The following is a 24226-nucleotide window of genomic DNA, read 5'->3' on the forward strand; positions in this document are numbered from 1 at the left end:
CTGACCATTCTACTGTTGGCTGGGTCATTGGAACTTCTCCTGCTCAAACATTGGCCTAGCCATCAGATGTCCCTTCCACAACCTTCATTATGATGCTTGATAATTATTAAAAATATTCCTGGACTATTTTGCTCGAAATCAGTGTGGCCTCAGTAGCTTCTAACACATGGTTCTGCGATACCATGAGTTAAAGAGAAGCACATTTGTTAATGTCCCAAAGTTTGCAAAGGTAAGCTGCTTCTAACTTTACCTTCATTTACAATTTTACCTTTTATACACATTATTAGCTTTCACTGAAAATTTGATAGAGCATTATGTCTGAACGTTTACCACTCTGACAAATTTTCACCCACTTTCCAAATTCACATCAATGTGATAATTGACTGATTGTACAATTTGTCTTACAGACAGTAAGGTGTTATCTCAGGGAAAGTTGCTGATAAGCTGCACCATTGTAGAAGTTCATCCACAAGATCTTGTAGTTACGGCTGCCACTAAATGCAATAAGTGGTAAGAACATTTCCTTTGAATTTTATGTATTAAGAGCAAGATCTGAGTCACTTACCACTGACTTCCAAATAGTATGGGACTGAAACCTGAGGCATGTTTTGTTGAAACAAAACACACATCCACTTTCCTCTGCCTCTGTCAGCTTTCTCAATAATCAGCCTCAATGATTTCTCTTTCCTATTCCTCTTATTCAATGTCTTTTCTTCAATAATTTTACCATCGTTATTGATCCAAACAAGTCTGATTGATTCAGTTACATGAGAGACAGAGCAGGTCAGGGTAATGGAGTCTTCCTCAATCTCTGCATCAGAGGGTTCCGCTGTGACTGTGTAAACCAGAAAATCATTTTAAGTTTTAAACAATGACTTAATCAACGAAAGCAGCATCAATATTTTGTCCCCTACCTTTAACTGTGATTAATGTAATGGTCACTATTTTATTTGATTGCAGGAAACATGTATAAACTCCTGCATCTTCAAACAGGACTGGGACAATCTTCGCATTGAAGTTCACACCATTAAACTTTGATGTTGTGGGGACCAGTCGATTCCCAAAGTGAGTGCGATCTATATTGATGGGCTGAGATCTCGTAGCAGATGCTATTATTTTCTCCTGATTCTGAGCAGCTGACCTCCATCTCCATGCAGCAGTTTCAAATTGGTTATCAAAGTGCTGACAAACCAGTTTGAGCTCACTGTGATCTGTGTCTGAGCGATAAAGAGTATAACTCTTTATAAATAAATCTACAAAAGAAAGACAGAGAACCACATGTTGGAACATTATGTGGAAGGACAGGGAAAAGGTAAAAAAATGATTATTATTGTATTGAAATACTAGTGTTGATCATTGAAACGTTGTATCATCACATTTTTGTCAAAACAATGTACTACTTGAACATTGCCAACTTAGATGAGATCAATATTAGAAAAGACCGACTTTGAATGATTTTTCAATAATCTTTTCTAGTTTTAATATGTTGGCTCCCTTTGAATGATATCAAGATTTTCTTAGGTTAGATTGCCTACATTGTGGAAACAGGCCATTCAGCCCAACAAGTCCACACAGACCCTCCAAAGAGTAACCCACCCAGATCCCTACATTTACCCCTGACTAATGCACCTATCACTATGGGCAATTTACCAAGGCTAATTCAACTGGCTTGCACATCTTTTGGATTGGGGGAGAAAACTGGAGCACCCGGATGAAACCCACACAGGTATGGGGAGAATGTGCAAACTCCACACAGACAGTTGCCCGAAGTGGGAAATCGAACCCGGGTCCCTGGTGCGGTGAGACAGCAGTGCTAACCACTGAGTCACTGTGCCACCCATGGGACACTGGGAAATTTCATAAGATCAATAGTGGACAACTGAGTGGAATAGGCTGCAGATTAGTGTGATAAACCCCAAGTGATGTATTGGACAGGAAGTTCAAAGGGAGAGCAAGATGGGACATTTGATTTAAGAAGCATCCTGACAGAAATAGGAATAGACAGGGAAAAGAAGGATTCAGAATGCGTAGATACAAAAGGTTTCAGATTTCACAAGGCACCCTGTGTCAGTATAGTCATGGTGGGCTGAAGGGCCTATTCCTGTGCTTTTCTGTTCTTTGCTTTTTGTGCTAAGACATCAAATTCCCAATATCTTAACACTGAGCAACAACATGTCATAATTGGGTTGCTGAAAGGAACAACACGATATTCCAGTATCAGAAATGGCAAGGGGAATATCAGGCAGGGTGGAATTATTTAAACAACAGGCAAAAGAAATCAGATTCTCATCATAGAGTTAAACGCCACTGAATAAGTTCTGCCTCCTCACTTATTGGATCGACCATCTCACCTGCAGGTATTGCAATGTTTATCTGCATTTCATTCAAACCATAACCACACATTGCAGCCCTGATTCCCTCCTACATTTATTGGCTACACTCCCAATCCTGTCCCCAATCTCTTGATACTCCCAACTGTTCGCTCCACTGCCAAATTCCCAAGAACCTACCTGCCACTGCCTGACTCCCACAAACATGCTCACCTTGGCTTCTGTGCCCAATACTGTCCTCTGTTCGATGTGCTCAACTTTTACCCTCTTTTGACAGTTGCCCTCATTCCAAATCCTGCAGATATAAGTCCAGGATCTGTCAAAAGCCCCTTCTAACTTCGTTGAAAGGCTACCCAACAAAGAAGACAATTAGTACGAGTGCACGTTTTGGCATTCTGGCTGGATGTCCAAAGGAGAACGTGTGAGAAGAGATGGGCATAAGGGGAAGGATGCAGGGAGATGATGGCCTTATGGTATTATCACCTGAGTCAAGATTAGAGTGGTGCTGGCAAAGCACAGTAGGTCAGGCAGCATCCGATGAGCAGGAAAATTGACGTTTTGGGCAAAAGCCCTTCAGCAGGAAGCCCTTCATGATAAAGAGCTTTTGCCCGAAATATCGATTTTCCTGCTCCTCGGATGCTGCCTGACCTGCTGTGCTTTTCTGGAACCACTCTAATCTTGACTCTAATCTCCAGCGTCTGCAGTACCCACTTCTGCCGTATTATCACCTGAATATCAATCCAGACACCCACCTTAATCGCCGACAGATATGCAGCCGCCGCAGGATCCACGGCCACTGGGACCAGCTCCATTTCTGCCCGGCGCGCCACTTCCACCCCCGGAGTTGCCGTCGCCACAGCCACTTCCGCCCTCGGAGCTGCCGTTGCCATAGCAACTTCCACCCCCAGTGATGCCACTCACCTGCTCAAAGACCACACCGCACGCTACACTGCCCCCACGTTGATCTCTGCCCCCTGTTAATCTCCGCCCCATGACTAACTCCGCCCACACGACCAACTCCACCCCCATGACTAACTCCGCCCCATGACTAACTCCACCTCCATGCCTAACTCCGCCCCCACTCCCAGCTCCAGCCCCACACCCGGTCCTAGCTCCCAGCCCTGCCATATTTTCACCATCCCTCCAGATCTCCCCCTCTCTGAGGATGAACGATTCCTGAAGAAAGGCTTATGCCTGAAATGTCGATTCTCCTGCTCCTCGGATGCTGCCTGTCCTGCTGCGCTTTTTCATCACCACATTTTTTTCAACCCAAATTATGATCCAGATTCAAATCCCACGATGGCAGATGTTGAAATTTGAATTCTAATAAAAATCAAGAATTTAGCATGCAATGATGACCATGAGACCAATGATCAAGCCAGGAGGGTGGCAAGAGAGTGAGAGTGAGGCTTTTTGAAGAGGGTAAATGTTCAAAGCAGTATTTTGGAGTAGACAATAAGCATTTGTAATGATGGACTGGTTAGCTCAGCTGGTAGGGCATCTGATTTACAATGCACAGGGATGTAAACAGAGCAGACTCAATTCCTGCATTAGCTAAGGTTCCACAAATGTTCCATCCACAGGAGGGAGGTGAGAACCAAAACAAATGGGCAATGTTTCCTATTCCCTTTCGCCTAATCGACACTGAAATAGTGAAAACAAGTGAGATAATTTAAAAAAAAACAGAATATCTGATATTGAGCAATTAAGTCCATAATATAAAGTCAAACCAGTAAAGGCGCTTTGAAAAAAGGCAGAAATAAAATATGATGAAACTGGGAGACATATATATGGTTGTTTGCTGCAAATCTGGGTTCTTGGAGTTCTAGACTGAAGGTACCTTACAATAAGTGCAAACATCCTGCCCTGATTTGCCTTCCCAAAATGCAGCACCTCACATTTTTCGAAATTTAAATTCCATCTGTCACTCCTCAGCCCCTTGGCCCATCTGATCAAGGTCCCATTGAACTCTGAGGTAACCTTCTTCACTGTCCATTACACTTCCAATTTTGGTGTTATCTACAAACTTACTAAGCGCACCTCCTATGTTCACATCCAAGTGATATATATAAATGACGAAACTGAGTGTTTGGAGTTGACAATTGGCTTTTGAGGGAAATATTGTAGTATCCATAATTGTGAGATGAAGCTGGGAAGAGTATTCCACATTTAATGATATGGTGAAGCAGTCTGGGAAGAGGGTCAAAACGTGACATGGGCAAGAGGAAGCAATTGATTGGCTGACTAAGGTTATGTTGAGTATTTCATTTTTCTCACTTATAATTTGTAGACTTTTAGGTTGAATTTAGAATTTCTAAGTGATATAGTACACAGGTCTAGAAATGTAATTTGATATTCAGGCAATCTAAATAGTCATGATCATTGTCATGGCATAGAGACATACAGTCAGAAAGATTTAATTTAAAGGGGTAAGTCTTGGAAGGAGCGCTCAAGGCCGAAACGTGCTCCACTTGCCCCATGTGGAAACTTAGAGTCATAGAGTCCTGGAATTGTACAAAATGGCAACAGACCCTTCGATCCAACTCATCCATGCTGACCAGATATCTTAAATTAACCTAATCCCATTTTCCAGCATTTGACCCATATCCCTCTAAAGCCTTTCTAATTCTATACCTATCCAGATGCCTTTTAAATATTATAGTTACACCAACCTTCACCACTTCCTCTGGCAGCTTGTTCCATGCATGCATCACCCTCTGTATGAAAAAGTTGCTTCTGAGGTCCCTTTTTAATATTTCCCCTCTCACCCTAACCTATGCCCTCTAATTTTGGACTCCCCCACCCCAGGGAAAAGACCTTGACTATTCACGTTATCCATGCCCCTCATGTTTTCATAAACTTCTTTAAGGCCACCCCTCAGCCTCCGTGCTCCAGGGACAATTGCCCCAGCCTACTCAACCACTCCCGATAGCTCAAATCCTCGAACCCTGGCAATATCCTTATAAATATTTTCTGAATCCTTTCAAGTTTCACAAGATCCTTTCTATAGCAAGGAGGCCAGAACTGCACTCAGTATTTCAAAAGTTGCCTAACCAATGTCCTCTAGAACCACAATACGATCTCCCAACTCCTATATTCAATTCTCTGACCAATAAAGGGAAGCATACCAAATGCCTTCTTCACTATCCTATCTACCTAGAACTCCACTTTCAAGGAGCTATGAACCTGCACTCTGAGTTCTCCTTGTTCAGCAATACTCCACAAGACCTTACAATAAGTGCATACATCCTGCCCTGATTTGCTGGGCCAAAATGCAGCACCTCACATTTTTCCAAATTTAAATTCCATCTGTCACTCCTCAGCCCCTTGGCCCATCTGATCAAGGTCCCATTGAACTCTGAGGTAACCTTTTTCACTGTCCACTACACTTCCAATTTTGGTGTCATCTACAAACTTACTAAGCACACCTCCTATGTTCACATCCAAGTGATTTATTTAAATGATGAAAAGCAGTGGACCCAGCATGATTCTTGTGGCACACTGCTGGTCACAGGCCTCCAGTATGAAAAACAACCCTCCACCACCAACTTCTGTCTTCTACCTTTGAACCAGTTCTGTATCTAAATGACTAGTTCTCCCTGTATTCCATGTGATCTAACCTTGCTAACCAGTCTACCACAAGGAACCTTATCAAATGCCTTATTGGAAACAATATAGATCACATCCACTGCTCTGCACTTATCAGTCCTCTTTGTTAGTTCTTCAAAAAACTTAATAAAGTTAGTGAGACATGATTTCCCACTTGGACACAGTTCCAGTGCCTGGGACCAGAATGTGTGCAAGAAGTGTATACCAGTACAGCTCCTGGAAGCCTGAGTTTTGAAGATGGACTGATGGGTAGGGACTGTGTGGAGCATCAGACAGGCTGAGAGTACTATTGATGACATGTACAGAGGGATGGTCATACTGGAGGCTAAAACTCCACAGGCAGGGAGGGGATGAATGACCACCAGCTGAGAAAGCAAACTAGGCAGGCAGTGCAGGAGTCCCTTGTGCCCATTCCCCTGCAAAACCAATGTACCACTTTGGATAGTGTTGGTGGAAAAGGCTTCTCAGAGGAAATATCAGCTGCCAGATTCTTAGAGTCACAGAATCCCTACATTGTGGAAACAGGCCATTCAGCCCAGTGAGTCCACACCAACCCACCAAAGAGCATCCCACCTAGACCCACTCTATCCCCAAAACCCTACATTTTTCATGGCCAATACATGCACAGTATGGATAATACATGCACAGTATGGGTAATACTTGCACAGTATGGGTAATACATGCACAGTATGGATAATACATGCACAGTTAGGGCGGCACGGTGGCACAGTGGTTAGCACTGCTGCCTCTCAACGCCAAAGACCTGGGTTCAATTCCCACCTTGGGCCACTGTCTGTGTGGAGGTTGCACATTCTCCCCGTGTCTGCGTGGGCTTCCTCCGGGTGCTCCGGTTTCCTCCCACAGTCCAAAGATGTGCAGGTCCAAGTGAATTGGCCACGCTAAATTGCCCGTAGTGTTAGATGAATGGGTAAATATAAGGGAATGGGTCTAGGTGGGTTGCTCTTCGGAGGGTCGGTGTGGACTTGTTGGGCCGAAGGGCCTGTTTCCACACTAAGTAATCTAATCTAAAAGTATGGGTAATACATGCACAGTATGGATAATACATGCACAGTATGGGTAATACATGCACAGTATGGATAATTTAGCATGTCCAATCCACCTAACCTGCCCATCTTTGGGCAGTGGAGGGAACCGGAACACTAGGAGGAAATGAATGCTGACACACGGAGGACATGCAACCTCCACACAGACAGTCTCCCAAGGGTGGAATTGAACCCAGGTCCCTGGTGCTATGAGGCAGCGGTGCTAATCACTGAGCCACCATGCTGCACCAAATTGGTTGCATCACAAAATACCAACAAAGAGCCAGGGATGATGGAGATCTCAAACAAAATCAGAAATTGCTGGCAAAACTCTGTAGGTCTGGCAGAATCAGAGGGAAGAAAGTGGAGTTGATGAATTGAGTCCAGTGAGTCTTCATTGGCTCTGTGCCAGTCAGAGGAGAAGCAGTAGAATGTGGTAGATAAATATGCAACTGGAGAGATGGTGCAAGGGGTGGAAGGCTTCAGATTCCTGGAATACTGGGAACAGTTCCACACTGAACAGTTTGCACCTGGCTAGAGCTGGAACTGATGTCCCAGGGGAGTATTTGGTGTTATGGTTGGTGAGGGTTTAATCTAAAATGGTTGGGGAAACAGCACCCTATAGAGGGAGACAGAACAAAGGGAAACAGAGACAGAAACAAAATGAAAAATGGAAAATAAGAAAAGTGATAGGCAGAGAATTCAAGGGCAAGAGTCAAACAGAACTGCAGTGAAAAGTAATATAAACAGGACTAAACATGTTTCAAAAAAGGATTTCCGAGTTTGTCTCTCACTGCATGAATATTCACAATCAAGTCAATGAATTATGCAAATAGATATAAAAAAGGTTTGATGTAGTTAGGATTATGGAGACCAGAGAAGGGAACTGAATATTCAAGGATATTCAGTTTTCAGAAAGGACAGATAAAGAGGAAAACAAGGTGGGGTAGCATTGCTAGTTAAAGAGTATTGATAAATAGTGAGGAAGGATATTCTCTTTGGTGAAGTGGAATCTGTGTAGGTGGTGCTTAGAAACACATTAAACTGCAGTGATTCTTTAGAGAAGACACTAAACGGGAAATTAAAGATGCAAGCAGGCAAGGTACTGCTGTAATTGTGGGTGATTTTAATCAGCATACAGTTTGGGCATCAACAAATCTATTGAGGAGGAATGCCTAGACTGTGAACAAGATGGTTTTCTGGGTGAAGAATTTAAGAAATCTACAAGAGAACAGGCCATCCTAAACTGGGCAAAAGTGAGGACTGCAGATGCTAGAGATCAGAGTCTAGATTAGAGTGGTGCTGGAAAAGCACGGCAGGTCAGGCAGCATCCGAGGAGAAGGAAAATCGATGTTCCGGGTATAAGCCCTTCAGGAATCGAAACACCGATTTTCCTGCTCCTCGGATGCTGCCTGACCTGCTGTGCTTTTCCAGCACCACTCTCATCCTAAACTGGGTATTGTGCAGTGAGAAAGGAATAATAAGCAATCTGTCTGTGTGAGGTCTGTTGGGGAAAGGTGATCATAATATGACAGGATTCTTCACTAAGATACATAGTGATGTAATTGATGCAGAGATTAGCATTTTAAATCTAAATAAAGAAAAGTATAGTGGTGTGAGAGATGATACATTGGCGAACATTACTTAAAGGGATGACAGTGGATAAGCTGCAGCAAATACTTAAAGAGTGTTTGAGGAACTTCAAAACCGTTCCTTATGTGGCCCAAAAATAAAATGGGAAAGTTGGCCTGACCATGGCAATGAAGGAAAAATGGAATAGTAATAGATACAAGGATGGGAAGTACAGGAACAGATTTTGCAGCTATTGTACAGGGGCTTGTGAAGACTATATCTGGAATATTGTGTGCAGCATTGTCTTCATTGTCTGAGGAGGGCAGTCTGGATTTCAAGGGAGTGCAAAGAAGGTTAACTAGACTGATTCTGGTGGTGGAAGGACTAAAGAATGAAGAGAATTGGATCAGTTAAAGTTACATTCACTGCAGTTTAGGAAAATGAAAGGTGGCGTTCATAGAAACTTATATAATTCTAACAGGACTAGACAGGGGAAATGCAGGAGGTACGTTCCTGACGGCTGGGGAATCCAAAAGTGGGGTCACAGTGTAAGGGTATGATGAAGGTCATTTAGGACTCAGAGACAAGAAATGTTTTCACCCAATGAGTGATAAGCCTGTGGAATTCTGTCACAGAAAGCATTTGATGCTTAACTACTGAATGTTATTAAGTTGTACTTAGGGCTGAAGGGATCAAAGGGTAAGGGGGGGAAAGTATGAACAGGGTACTGAGTTGGATGATTAACCATGACAGCATGGAATGGCCAAGTAGGCTGGAAGGTCAGAATGGCCTATTCCTGCTCTTGCATTCTATGTTTCTATATTTCCCTCTCCATTCACAGCCATTGATTCCCTGCCATTCCCTGTTCCCTTAGTTCTGCTCCAAACTCAACATTTATTTGAAGCAACTGGAATCATTGTGAATAGCAGAAGAACTCAGTGAAAAGTGTCAATGACAGGAGAGAAGTCAGATTTAGATCAATGTTGAAATGTGCAGTGGGAGCCCTCATTCTGACTGACAACATGAATGATAATTGGCATACATGGATTCACGTTATATGTAACAGTTTTATACCAGTAAATCTTTAATATTTGCAATGAGGAAATGGCACTTACACTTGGAAACATGAAAATCTCGATTCACTTTGAGAACCATGGATCCATTTTCCTGTACTTCACACGCATACATCTTCTTATCCTCCATGGTAACGTGTTTGACCATCAGATAGACTGTGTTATTCACTCGGATCTGATCAGTTTTCCCATTGCTCTGCTGAGATGAATCTCTCCGTTTCCATTGGAGACAGACTGTATCTGAGTGTTTGGAGATGGTACAGCTGAGGGTAACATCACTGTTCACCCTGTGGTGATGGTACTGGGGACCTGATGCAACTGTGGAAAATATATCAGGAATGATTAGTGTTATCCAATGCAGGTACAATCCAATGATGAACGTTTAATTAACCTTCATGAGCACTGGATCTTTTCTGCATTAAGAACAAATTACACACGGATAATCTCATCAGTAGAATATCACAAACATTCAGAGTCCTCCTCCGATAGTGTGAGAGAGAGCAGAGGCAATGAATTGTTGGAGTGTTTGGGGTCACGGTATGGTTATATCATTTGGATGGTATTTGTGGATGTTGACAGAAGGTGATGGTAGAGCATTGTTTTTCCAGACTGGAGACCTGGGATCAGTGGAGTGCCACAAGGATTGGTGCTAGGTTCACTACTTTTCATCATTTATATCATGATTTGGATATGAGCATAGGAGGTATAGTTAGTAAGTTTGCAGATGACACCAAAATTGCGGGTGTAGTGGACAGCGAAGAAGGTGCCTCAGATTACAACACGATCTTGATCAGATGGGCCAATAGGCTGAGGAGTGGCAGATGGAGTTTAATTGAGATAAATGTGAGGTGCTGCATTTTTGGAAAATCTTTGAAGGACTTCTACACTTAATGGTAATAACCTAGGGAGTGTTGCTGAACAAAGAGACCTTGGAATGCAGGTTCATAGCTCCTTGAAACTAGAGTCGCAAGTAGATAGGATAGTGAAGAAGACATTTGGTAAACTTTCCTTTATTTGTCAGAGCATTGAGTATAAGAGTTGGGAGGTCCTGTTACGGCTGTGGGCGGCACGGTGGCACAGTGGTTAGCACTGCTGCCTCACAGCGCTGGAGACCCGGGTTCAATTCCCGCCTCAAGCGACTGACTGTGTGGAGTTTGCACGTTCTCCCCGTGTCTGCGTGGGTTTCCTCCGGGTGCTCCGGTTTCCTCCCACAGTCCAAAGATGTGCAGGTCAGGTGAATTGGCCATGATAAATTGCCCGTAGTGTTAGGTAAGGGGTAAATGTAGGGGTATGGGTGGGTTGCGCTTCGGCGGGTCAGTGTGGACTTGTTGGGCCGAAGGGCCTGTTTCCACACTGTAATGTAATCTAATCTGTACAGGACATTGTTTAGGTCACTTTTAGAATACTGTGTTCAATTTTGGTCTCCTTCCTATTGGAAGGATATTGTGAAACTTGTAAAGGTTCATAAAAGAATTACAAGGATGTTGCCAGGGTTGGAGGATTTGAGCTAATCTCTGAATCAATTACATCTCTCTATCTTACTGAAGAATTCTGTCATACTATGATCACTTTTCTCCAAGTGATCTCACACAGACAGATTGCTTATTATTCCTTTCTCATTGCACAATACCCAGTTGGAGGCTGAGGGTGACCTCATTGAGGTTTATAAAACATGAGTGGCATGGATAGGATAAATACACACAGTCTTTTCCCTGGGGTGGGGGAGTCCAGAACTAGAGGGCATAGGTTGAGGGTGAGAGGGGAAAGATATAAAAGGGGCGTAAGGGGCAACTTTTTCATGCAGGGAATGGTGCATGTATGGAATGAGCTGCCAGAGGAAATGGTAGAGACTGGTACAATTGCAATATTTAAAAGGTATTTGGATGGGTATATGAGTAAGAAGAGTTTAGAGGCATATGGGCCAAGTGCTGGCAAATGGAACGAGATTAGGTTGGGATATCTGGTTAGCATGGACAAGTTGGATGGAAGGGCTGTTTCTGTGTTGTTCATCTCTGACTCCATGTTTCTATGTTGAGAGCATCATTGACTGTGGAAGATGAGGTTGTGATTGAAAGGTAGCACCACATCATCAGGCATGGAGAGGTCTCCTGTTCTATTCTGTGATGAATACACAAACCCACACAGGAACTGGACACCTGTGCAATAATCCAAATCAGGGCCATCACAGCTCTAGAAGCAACTTCAATCAGCCTCCCAAAATGTTCCTGAGCATGGCTCCATTTATTGGCCTCCATGATGAATGGCCTTTGACAAGAGTCTTGTTCTAAAACTGCTCTCCATCACATGCAGTCTCACTTGCCAAATGACAATAATAATCAGATCTTAGTAAAGACATTGTAAATAGAACCATCCATTAGCTCCTAACTTTCAAACACTCTGGTTCCTCACCCCTGTGAGCCATGTGAAACTCTGGGACTGGGCTCTGATCAGTGTTCCTAGTGTGTGAAATCTGACCTAAATGGGGCAGTGTTTGATCATTGATCTGGGAGAGAAAATCCAATTCACATCATTGTTGTTGTAATGATGAGCCATGTAACTACAATTAAAGTGAGGACATACTGAATGTAACGTTCTAATGTAGAGACCAAGTTTGAAGTCATCCATGGAAGTAAGCATTGTTTCGGCTTGGGGTAGGTCAGTGTTTCTTGCAAGGTTATGTCATTGACAGCTCATTATATATGCGAGGAGTTTGCAAATCTTGTGGCAGGGTTGTTGAAATACTTGATGTCCCCACCTGACTTGTTCAGAGTCAACAAACCATTGTTAAACTGGGTTTGGACAGACTATCATTCCCTGCAAACAACAGGGATCACACAGGATCTTGGAGTGTCTGACTGTCATAGAATACTGCCCCGGTCAGCCTACCTCCCCATGAAGGGCAGCAACTGAATCTCCCAAGAACTCCAGATCTCTGTTGGAGAAACGTGGCAATATTCTCCTTTTCTCTGGCGGCTTTGGAATTACTGTCCTTCGACAGGCAGGGCAGATTTAAAATGCCAAAGCTCATCTGAGTGCACAATGAATTTTAAAATATGGCACATGGGCCATGGACATGGGCGTTTGGTGAGTCATAAATTTTTTTGGAAAGGGCAGGTGGTAAGTTGGGGTTATATTCAGGCAAAGGGGTGGCATGAAGGGTGGGCAAAGTCATTATTTTATTGAGTTAGGTAAGATACAGTGAAAGATTTCACTTGGTCTCAAAAAAAGAAACCTTCCACCAAATAAATGAAACCAACATTCCGACAAAAATCATATGATTCAGCCCCAGGCACCTTTGGCTAGTGAAAGGAAACTGCCCAACAACATCTTTTGGATTGGTTTCATGTGGTAGTTTGTCACTGAAGTGAGCGAAGAGATATCAATTGATTCCCAAACCTTCCAAAGTAAGTGAGACCACTCTTTCTCTCTCCCTCTGAGAGTCCAACACAGATATCATTCAAATACTAAGAAAAACGCTGCTAACTCAAGCTAAAACCGAGGTCCAACTGAATGGCTTCTGAATGAAACATCATCAAAGTTCACAACCGCATGATACCATCACCAAAAAAAAACAGAATGTGGGAAAGTCATTTAATTTCCCATTTTTGGGTTAGGGTCTGTTGCACAGACTTTGTGTCATTTTACTGATATTTTCCTTCATGATATTCCTTTGAAAACTTTGTCTTGTATGTTCTGTGAATCCAATTTGCTTAGATTTAAATTGGGCATAGTTTAAGTTTGCATATTTTATAATTATTAATCTCTTCTTGCCATTGTAAATTTGTTGGAATAAAGACTTTTTTTGCTTATTAATGAAACTTGGTGTGAATTTCTCTTTTTTTAAAAAGAGGGAATGTGATGGCCTTGTGCGATTATTGCTAGACTATTACTCTGGTGACCAGGTAATGTTCTGTGGACCTGGGTTTGAATCCTGCCGTGGCAGATGGTGAAATTTCACTTCAATAAAAGTCTGGAATTAAGGCTCTAATGATGAACATGGAACTGTTCTTGGTTATCTAGGGAAATCTATCTTGTTTATTAATGCCATTTAGTGAATGAAACTGTCATCCTTACTTGGTCTGGCCCACATGTAACTCATAACCCAAAGCAATGTGGTTGACTCTTAACTGTCTGCTAGGAAATTAACGCTGGGCAATATAATGCCAGTAACATACACATACTTTGAATGAATAAAAGAAAGATAGCAATCATAGTCAGATGTGAACCATTATTGGATTAAACTGGTCATCTTTCACAGTTATAATAATCATGAAGTTGATTGCCAGCTTGATTGCCAATGCACTCTTCCCATCAGCTTGTCACACTTAAATTGTAGCTGCCCTCTTTACAATTGAAACACTAAATGAAGAAATTTAATTCAATCACAGGATTGATGGCAGGGGAGGTGATCAGTAAGATGACCCACCAACCAAGCCAAAAATCTGTTGGCACTGAGCCAACAAAGTATCACATTGACTGCAGCAATTCAAGAAGATAGTTCGCCATCACCTTCCCAAGGGGAACCAGGGATGGGCAAAAAATGTTGACCCATTCACTTACTGAATAAAATATTAGTCTTGGTGGGAACAGGAGCAGGGGAAGATAAATTCCAGGATCAGGGCAGGACTGAAAGCAAATATGACAGCTTGAGTGAGACGGAAATTCGGTGGAAGGAGAACAATGTAAGAGTTTTCCATGTTGCAATGATCCCAACAGTGACGGCAGAAATGAGAAAGAAAATGCCACATGCTCTTGTGGATGTGCAGATCACAGAACAGAAATATGTAACAATCAATACCACAGTGAAAATTACTGTAAGTAATCAAATAGTTTGGTTAAAAGCTTAAGCACATGTTACAGAGAGTATGACTTGTGCACAGACTCATGTAAATTGTTCCAATGGCCATTTCTGCTGAAATTGTCAACATGGTTTTGCTCATTTTGACAATTTCAAAAGGAATGATGAACAGAATGTATCCCCTTGTATTTCAGAGAGGGGTGCACTCTTTGCACTGTGTAATAAAAGCTCATATGTAATGAAACCTCTTCATTACATATGCAATTATTTACAGACAGTCAGTTTATTGAATCTTTCTAAAAATGTCTCACTCACCTTTGATCCCGAAAACATTGTATTCTTTCAGGATGATTTTAATCAGCTGTGTCTGAAACAGGGTGAACAATCCAGCAAAATTAAATGTGAGATTTGTAAGCCGCAGATTAATGGAATCATAATCCCAATTTATCCACTGGTGCAACTTCTTATTTTGATAGTATTTACTCTGTTTTGAATCTCTCCAGCTCCCAGAGATTTTCTTAAAAGTAACCAGCTGCTTTTTTTCTTGCCCTGAGTGTGGTGTCCATTCCCACACAACAGGACCCCGTCCAGGATTGTCTGGTCCTTTTAATGAAATGTCATTTTGTCCATCCACAAAGTAAACAGTATTTGAGTTTCCTGTTGGAAAGATGAACAATGGTAGCTTCTAATATCCAATCACAATGCTTTCAACTGATTTATGTCACGATTAATTGTACAAAATATTTGCTGGAGAAAAACAATAGGCCCCACAACATGTTTTGAGAAAGACACAGAGTTAATATTTCAATTTCTCTGTAACTCTTCTTCGAATCTTCCTGTGTTTCTCTCTTGACGCTAGGTCTACAAGGAACATTGTCAGGGTGAACACCTGTGAGTGGTAGATTAATTTGTACTGGACACACTTATAATGGGTCTCTAGTTTGTTCCCCCTATATAATGGAGTTTTCTAAGGTGAGAGGAGAATAGGCATTTCCTGGGTCCACCTTCCCCCGTGTCTGGAATGTGACAGGGACAAATCCACCTCTTGAAAACAGGCTTTTAGTGTTTTATCTTGAGGATCATATCCTTTTTTGTGTAAGTGACAACTGGTGTCAATTTATTTGGCTACTCCCAGTTGGCCTTTGGCGACATAAGTCACATCATCAGCCGGACATTCATCATGATCATTGACGAGGTAGTGTTTCCACATTCAAATCATGACGCGCAAATACTTTAAGGAGAACAGCAATATAATGTGATAGATGGAATGGGAGGTCACTGTCAGGGGAAAAAGTGATTGCACTGGAGACAGGACTTTGACAAACTCAGGAACAGAAAGCCTTGCCTCAGATATATCCAACTCATTGGGATGGGAGGTTGAGGTAAGGTCTGGGTTCAAGTCCCATCTGCTCAGGGGTGTGCTATAACATGTCTGAACAAGTTAATTAAAATTATCTCAAATATTCATTATTATTTCTGTCACCTATTCTTACACAATTCTTTCCTGAAATAAAAATCAATGTCAGAGAATCCTTCAGGAACAGTGACCTAACTCCAGCTTTTTCAGGAAGAGGTGACTCCCTGTGGAGTCAATGGTTACTGTTGGGTTTATGATGGGTAGTATTAGACATTGATAGCTAGTAGCTTTGTTTTCAGTTCAGAACAATCTAGGGCTGAGCAAGTTTTTTTTATGGAAAAAATAAGTTCAGCAAAGAGAAGGATTGAGTTCAGACCAAAGTCATGGGGATATTAAAACAATTCAGGAAACCATTCACGTCAGCTGAAGTGTTTAATATATGAAGCTTCCAAAATCAGGAGATCCCATCCTGCAAGGTAGTTGAACCAAAAAAGATGAGGCTTTCAGATTTGTGGTAAGTTCACATCAGCAGTCATGCACTACAATCCACAGCAAAGAGACTATAAGGAGTCAATTAAGCAGAAACTTAGAGTTGATAAGGTGAACTTCTATCTGCAACTTTTAAAGTTAATAAGATAAACCTCTGTCCGCAATCTTTCTTCCTTTGTGTCTGAAGATCTATTTAACTGCAGTCCACAACTAGATAACTTGTATTTTAATTTATTCTTTAATTATATACTGCTCTGTTTTTAATGAAAATTTGCAAACTTGAGAGGATGTGTTTCAGTGATGAAGCACCATGATCATTAATCACAACAAATGTACCATCTAGCAAGCCAGGTTTCATTCTGGGATCTGATTTGTTCTACAAAAGCATGAGTTGGGATTCTTATTTCCAATTCTTTATAATTTTTATCTAAAATTGTTGACATAAAAATATTGTTGTACATTTTTAATTCTAGTTTACAAACATTATGGTCTTAAGTAGGTAAATATTAAATATCATGCATGGTGAGGCCACTTAATATTTAATTATTTTTATGCACTTGACTTTGAAGGATTGCAGAGAGTCATCAATTGCATGTTCAAAACATAAGTAAAAAGTGACATGAATGACAAAATTTTCATGGATGATACCTGTATTAGCAGAGAGTGTATACCTATTCCTTTGCAATGAGAGCATTTATTGTGTGACCTAATGTCTGGAAATGATAACTGCTGGGGTTGTCCATAATTTATCCATGGACAGAGTTGAATTACTTACACTGAGGGAATGATTTGACAGGAGTGGAAGTTGTAGCTTTGCCAAAAGTGACAGAAAGACCAAATGAGGTCAAGGAACAGCAGTTAAAGAAAAAGCTACCAGGAATATTTCCTTTAAATGTAAAGACACAAGTAACAGTGAAATAAAAGTCCATCTTTGGAGGGAAAAGTAGCACAGAGACAGGGATATTTTGTTTAAAAACAGAAATTATTGGGAAAAAAATCAGCAGATCTGGTAACATCTGTGAAGAGAAAACATTTAGAGTTCCACAATTCTTCATCAAAAAATCAAACTCAACAAGAGGTGAGGTTAGAAGAAGGATAGATCTTCAGGGGGCCTCCAGGCAAAGCACTGCTGATAATTCCTGCTTTCTATTTATATGTTTGGGTTTCTTAGGGTTGGTGATATCATTTCCTGTAGTGACATCATTTCCTGTGGTGATGTCATTTCCTGTTCTTTTCCCAGGGGGTGGTAGATTGGGTCTAACTCGATGTATTTGTTGATAGATTTCCAGTTGGAATGCCATGCTTCTAGGAGTTCTCATGCATATCTCTGTTTGGCTTGTCCTAGAATGGATGTGTTGTCCCAGTCGAAGTGGCGTCCTTCCTCCTCTGTATGTAAAGGTACCAGTGAGAGCGGGTCATGTTGTTTTGTGGCTACTCAGACCCCTTGGTATCATGGTAGCCCACAAACTCAGCAACACACTAAAACAGCAGCTAATGAACTTGAAAGACCCTACACAGACAACAAGCAAAACTAATGTCATTTACAAAATACCGTGCAAGGACTGCAACAAACACAAATTGGACAAACAGGCAGAAAACTAGCCACAAGGATACATGAACATCAACTAGCCACAAAACAACATGACCCTCTGTCACTGGTATCCTCAGCGTGAGTCTTCTACTAAGTGTATCAAAGACACTAAGATGGAAAGAGGATGAAACAATGGTCTCCTTTGATGTAACAGCCCTGTTTACATCAATGAACATTAACTTAGCCAAGGAAACACTGACTACAAGATTAGAAGACCCAAAAACACATACACCAAACCCAACTAACTTCATCAGCAAAGACAGTATCTTCAAGCTAGTGGACCTATGCCTTACCACATACTTCACTTTCAACAGCAAAATCTACAGAACACCCATGGGATTAGATTATTTACAGTGTGGAAACAGGCCCTTCAGCCCAACAAGTCCACACCGACCCTCTGAAGAGCAACCCACCCATACCCATATCACTACGGGCAATTTAGCATGGCCAATTCACCTAACCTACACATTTTTGGACTGTGGGAGGAAACCGGAGCACCCGGAGGAAACCCACACAGACACGGGGAGAATGTGCAAACTCCACACAGACAGTTGCCTGAGGAGGGAATTGAACCCACGTCTCTGGCGCTGTGAGGCAGCAGTGCTAACCACTGTGTCACCGTGCCGCCCATATCAGGATCTCCGATATCAGGATTCTTAGCAGAGGTAGTTCTGCAGAGACTCAAACAAACAGCTCTGCCAACCATCCAACCCAAGCTTTGGGTCCTCTACGTGGATGACACCTTTGTCATCACTAAATGAAACAAATTAGAGGAACCTTTCAAGACCATCAATAACACCATTACTGGCATAAGATTCACTAAAGAGAAGGCAAATAACAACAAACTGCCATTCCTAGATGTCACAGTAGAGCAAACAGCCAGTGGGGAACTTCAAACCAGCATCTATGGGAAACGAACACATACGGACCAAATATTGAACTACAGAAGCAATCACCCTAACATCCACAAATGAAGCTGCATCAGAACATTATTCCAATGAGCCAACACACATTGCAGCACAGAGGAACTACGCAGAGCAGAGGAAAATCACCTATACAGTGTATTCAAAAAGATCAGGTACCCAATGAACACAGCCCGCAGATGTCTCAGCAACAAACCCAAACAAGCAGACAAAACACCTCCAGAAACCCTAGCCACTCTCCCCTACATCAAAGTCATCTCAGAAATGACTGCCAGACTATTCAGACCCCTTGGTATCATGGTAGCCCATAAACCCAGTAACACACTAAAACAGCCGCTAATGAACTTGAAAGACCCTACACAGACAACAAGCAAAATTAATGTCATTTACAAAATACCATGCAAGGCCCGCAACAAACACTACAATGGACAAACAGGCAGAAAACCAGCCACCAGGATACATGAACATCAACTAGCCACAAAATGATATGACCCTGTCTCAGGATCATAAGACAGAATTTACAGCAAAAGATCATACTGTCATGTATGTAACTGATACAATATATTGAGTAAACCTAGATTGCTGTTAAGTCTAAACTTTTTTTTAGATTTCCTACAGTGTGGAATCAGTCACTTCAGCCCAACCAGTCCACACTGATTCTCTGAAGAGTAACCCACGCAGACCCATTTCCCTCTGACTAATGCATCTAACACTATGGGCAATTTAGCACAGCCAATTCAGCTAACCTGCATATCTTTGGTCTGTGGGAGGAAACTGGAGCACTCGGAGGAAACCCATACAGACACGGGGAGAATGCGCAAACTCCACAAAGACAGTCGCCCGAGGCTGGAACCAAACCAGGGACACTGGTGCTGTGAGGCAGTAGTGCTAACCACTGAGCAGCTGTGCCACCTCAAAGCAAGTAGATTTGTTTTCCTCCACTAGGGGGGCCTGCATAATTTGACAGCTAGCTCATTTTATACTGGAAATATTAGGGCATTAAATATGTTGCATTGACAGTAAAATCATATACAGAAATTATTGTAGTATGTTGTGAAAATCTTGCATTCTCTGAATTATTTAGTTTACTGTTAGCAAAATGTCAAAAAATAACAAGAAGTTTAGCCTCCTTAGTTCAGCTGCTGCAGTAATGTGGAAATACTTGTTAAAATTGTACATGTATTAGAAGGATATAATCAATTGATACCAAAATTTAAACTTGGCTTGTATTCCCTTGAGTTCAGAAAGTTGATGTCAGACCTAATCAAGATGTTTTAAGTGAGAGTAGAATTCAGCAGCGGAAATTTAACACCTGATATACACAGAAAGTATTCATTCTGAACGCGGAGTCTAGTCAATGGGGAACTATCATGAATGCCAGGGATTTTTTTTACACAAAGGGTAGTGAACATATGAAATTTTCTTCCCCAAAATATTGTGAATGTTGGGTTATTTAAAATATTCAAGGCTGTGATTAGCATTTTAGTTAGCTAAAATGTGTCAAGAGATTCAGGTTAAAATTGGATAAATGGAGTTGATCTGCTATTCAATTAGATCATGATCTAATTGAATAGCAGAACAGGCTTAAGGAACTGAATGGCATTGTCAGATTTTGATGTCCTTAATTTTACCTATCTATTTAGTTTCTAATTTTTGCTGGGTTTTTTTCTTTATCTCTCCTTTAAATTTTTATTAAAATTATTTGGGCTGGCATAAAGGCTGATTGGTTATCACTACTGCCTCACAGTGCCATGGACCAAGGTTCGTTTCCACCCTTGGGCGACTGTCTGTGTTTGTGCATTCTCTCTATGCCTGTGTGGGTTTCATCCGGATACTCGGTTCCTCTGGCAGTCCATGGATGTTCCAGTTAGATGGATTGCCAATGTTAAATTGCCCACAGTGTCCAGCGGTGTGTAGGCAAGGTGGGTTAGCGATTGGAAATGCAGTGCTATGGGGATAGGAGGTATGTCTGGTGGGCTGCTCTTAAAAGGATTGGTGTGGACTTGATGGGCTAAATGGCCTGCTTCCACACTGTACAGATTCAGTGATTTCAAATATTGTATTCCTTTTGTTTTTAGTGTTCTCAAAGACCACTTATTTTCTATGTCTCTGAACTCCCATTGTCTGTTTTGTAAGGAAAAGTAAGTTTGGAAGCATGATTGTCCAGCTGAAAGTCTACATTAAAGGCTTTTCTTTTAGAGCTGAACTTGTGCAAGGAAACCATAAGCAAGAGTACTATTTTTGCATATTTAGTTTGCACCAAAGTTACATTGAGATAATTCATCGATATTGCAGAAGTTAGATGGAATATTTTCCAATCCCAATACTTAGCTGACTATAATAAAATAAAGTTAAAAATCACACAACACCAGGTTATAGTCCAACAGGTTTAATTGGAAGCACACTAGCTTTCGGAACAACGCTCCTTCATCAGGTGATTGTGGAGGACTCGATCGTAACACATAATTTATAGCAAAAATGTGCAGTGTGATGTAACTGAAATTATACATTGAAGAATTGATTGTCTGTTAAGCCTTTCATCTGTTAGAATACAGTGATAGTTTCACTTCTTTCATGTGTAAATCACAAAACCCTTTTTTTTAAAAGTTGCATTCTCGGGTTAGCTGTTAACAATGGTGATAGCTAGACAATATGTTGAAGGTGTTAGCGCCCAGTGTTCTCTGTCTATGACCTGATGTTTAGATTGATTCCAATCTAAAAAGTGAGATAACAGAGTTTTACATAAATTCATGCAGTGAAATCTGGCTCAGAGATAGGGTCATTACTACCATGCCACAATAGTCCCAACTTCTTGGTTCCAGATTTTTTTTTAATCAACCTGTCCATGGATGTTATGGCACACATCTGTAGTGGGTGGGACTGGAACTTGAGCCTTCTAGCTCTGAGATAAGAACACTACCACAATGACACAAAAGCCATTTTACTGCACCTGTTATTCCCAAGTTTGTTCAATATATTGTATCAGTTACATGCATGACGCTTTGGATCTTTTGCTATAAATTCTGTGTCTTATGATTCTAATCCACAGCTACCTTATGAAGGAGCAGCGCTCCAAAAGCTGGTACTTCCACATAAACCTATTGGACTGTAACATGATGCTGTGTGAGTTGTAAATCAGGAAGTAGCAGGGAAAGAGGAACTTTGCAATATTACAATGACAAGTGGTATTGAGCTAACTGATATGGGTTGATATGTCTTTAGATCCAGATGAATTTCATCCTCAGCTTTTAAAAGAGAGTGCTAATGAAGTCATCAGTGTTTTGACACTAATTTCCCAAAATTCCCTCAAACCAGGAAAGTTTCCACGAGATTGAAATGAAACAAATATATTCTCCCTACTCAAGAACAGATGGAGACAGAAAACAGGAAAGTAAAGGCTCATTATGGATGAATAAATTAACCTTATTGTGACATGTACTCAAATTAGTACAGTGAAACATTTATCAGTCACCAGTTACAGCACCATCTTAGGTACAAAGGTATGTGGGTACAGCTTCTTCAGGTACAAAAGTAGTTAGTGCAACAATATCACAAACACGTGGTAGCATCTTAGGTAAAATCCTTAGTAATAGGGTAGAGACATGAAAAAAAAAGTTACATTAGAGTGATATACCGTATCACCAAAGGTAGAAAATCAAGTGACATAAATAAAACGAAAAACTTCATGGTATCTCTGTAAGGGTTTTCTACATCAGATCAGCACATGGTTTAACCACTGGCTGCTGTCAAACAACATACTGGATCACAGCTGCAACATTCCACACTGGGTCACTGCTGTCACACTCCACACTGGGTCACTGCTGCATCCACATTCCACTCTGGGTCACTGTGTCCACACTCCACACTATGTCACTGCTGTCAAACTCCACACTGGGTCACTGCTGTCACACTCCACACTGGTTCACTGCTGTCACACTGCACACTGGGTCACTGTTGCTACACTCCAACTGTGTCACGGCTGTCAAACTCCATACTGGGTCACTGCTGTCACACTCCACACTGGGTCACTGCTGTCACACTGCACACTGGGTCACTGCTGTCTCACTCCACACTGGGTCACTGCTGCATCCACATTCCACACTGGGTCACTGCTGTCTCACTCCACACTGGTTCACTGCTGTCACACAGCGTACTGGGTCACTGCTGTCTCACTCCACTCTGGGTCACTGCTGTCACACTCCACACTGGGACACTGCTGCAATACTCCACATTGGGTCACTGCTGTCACACTCCACACTGGGTCACTGCTGTCGCACTCCATACTAGGTCACTGCTGTCACACTCCACACTGGATCACTGCTGCTATACTCCACACTGGGACACTGTTGCTACACTCCACACTGGGTCACTGCTGTCACACTACACTCTTGGTCAGTGTGGCCTCCACATTCCACCCTGGGTCCCTGCTGCTACACTCCACACTGGGTCACTGCTGTCAGACTTCACACTGGGACACTGTTGCTACACTCCACACTGGGACACTGCTGTGACACTCCACCCTGGGTCACTGCTGCTATACTCCACACTGGGTCATTGCTGCTACACTCCACACTGGGTCACTGCTGTCACACTCCACTCTGGGTCACTGCTGTCGCGCTCCATACTAGGTCACCACTGTCACACTCCACACTGGATCACGGCTGCTATACTCCACACTGGGACACTGCTGCTATACTCCACACTGGAGCATTGCTGTTACACTCCACACTGGGTCACTGCTGCTACACTCCACACTGGGTAACTGCTGCTACATTCCACACTGGGTCACTGCTCTCACACTCCACACTGGGACACTGCTGCTATGCTCCACAATGGGTCACTGCTGCTACACACCACTCTGGGTCACTGCTGTCACTCTCCACTCTGGGTCACTGCTGCATCCACATTCCACCCTGGGTCACTTCTGTCACACTCCACACTGGGACACTGCTGCTATACTCTACACTGGGTCACTGCTGTCACACTCCACACTGGGTCACTGCTGCTACACTGCACACTGGGTCACTGCTGTCACACTCCACACTGGGACACCGCTGTAACACTCCACACTGGGACACTGCTGCTATACTCCACACTGGGTCACTGCTGTCACATTCCACACTGGGTCACTGCTGTCACACTCCAGACTGGGACACTGCTGCTATACTCCACACTGGGTCACCGTTGCTACACTCCACACTGGGTCACTGCTGCATCCACATTCCACTCTGGGTCACTGCTGTCACACTCCACACTGGGACACTGCTGCTACACTCCACACTGGGACACTGCTGCTATACTCCACACTGGGTCACTGCTGTCACATTCCACACTGAGTCACTGCTGTCACACTCCACACTGGGACACTGCTACTACACTCCACACTCGGTCACTGCTGCTATACTCCACACTATGTCACTGCTGCTACACCCCACACTGGG

General features: G+C 42.3%; 1 protein-coding gene across 3 annotated transcripts in view; it reads right to left on the reverse strand.

Annotated features, from left to right (window-relative positions):
* Nucleotides 1-338: 338 nt before the first annotated feature.
* Nucleotides 339-24226, reverse strand: part of LOC122556491 — a 31781-nt gene continuing 7893 nt past the window's right edge. For 2 of the 3 annotated variants that reach the window (XM_043703183.1, XM_043703181.1), the window contains 4 exons: nt 14741-15082; nt 9670-9945; nt 915-1253; nt 543-835 (listed from right to left, as the gene is read on the reverse strand). In XM_043703183.1, coding sequence (XP_043559118.1) covers nt 558-835; nt 915-1253; nt 9670-9945; nt 14741-15082 — 1235 coding nt within the window. In that variant the 3' untranslated portion in view covers nt 543-557. Of the gene's footprint in view, nt 836-914; nt 1254-9669; nt 9946-14740; nt 15083-24226 lie in introns of all 3 variants that reach the window. The other variant, XM_043703182.1, reaches the window with a different exon arrangement.

Source organism: Chiloscyllium plagiosum, chromosome 14 (genome assembly GCF_004010195.1).
Source record: "Chiloscyllium plagiosum isolate BGI_BamShark_2017 chromosome 14, ASM401019v2, whole genome shotgun sequence".
Taxonomy (NCBI): Eukaryota; Metazoa; Chordata; class Chondrichthyes; order Orectolobiformes; family Hemiscylliidae; genus Chiloscyllium; species Chiloscyllium plagiosum.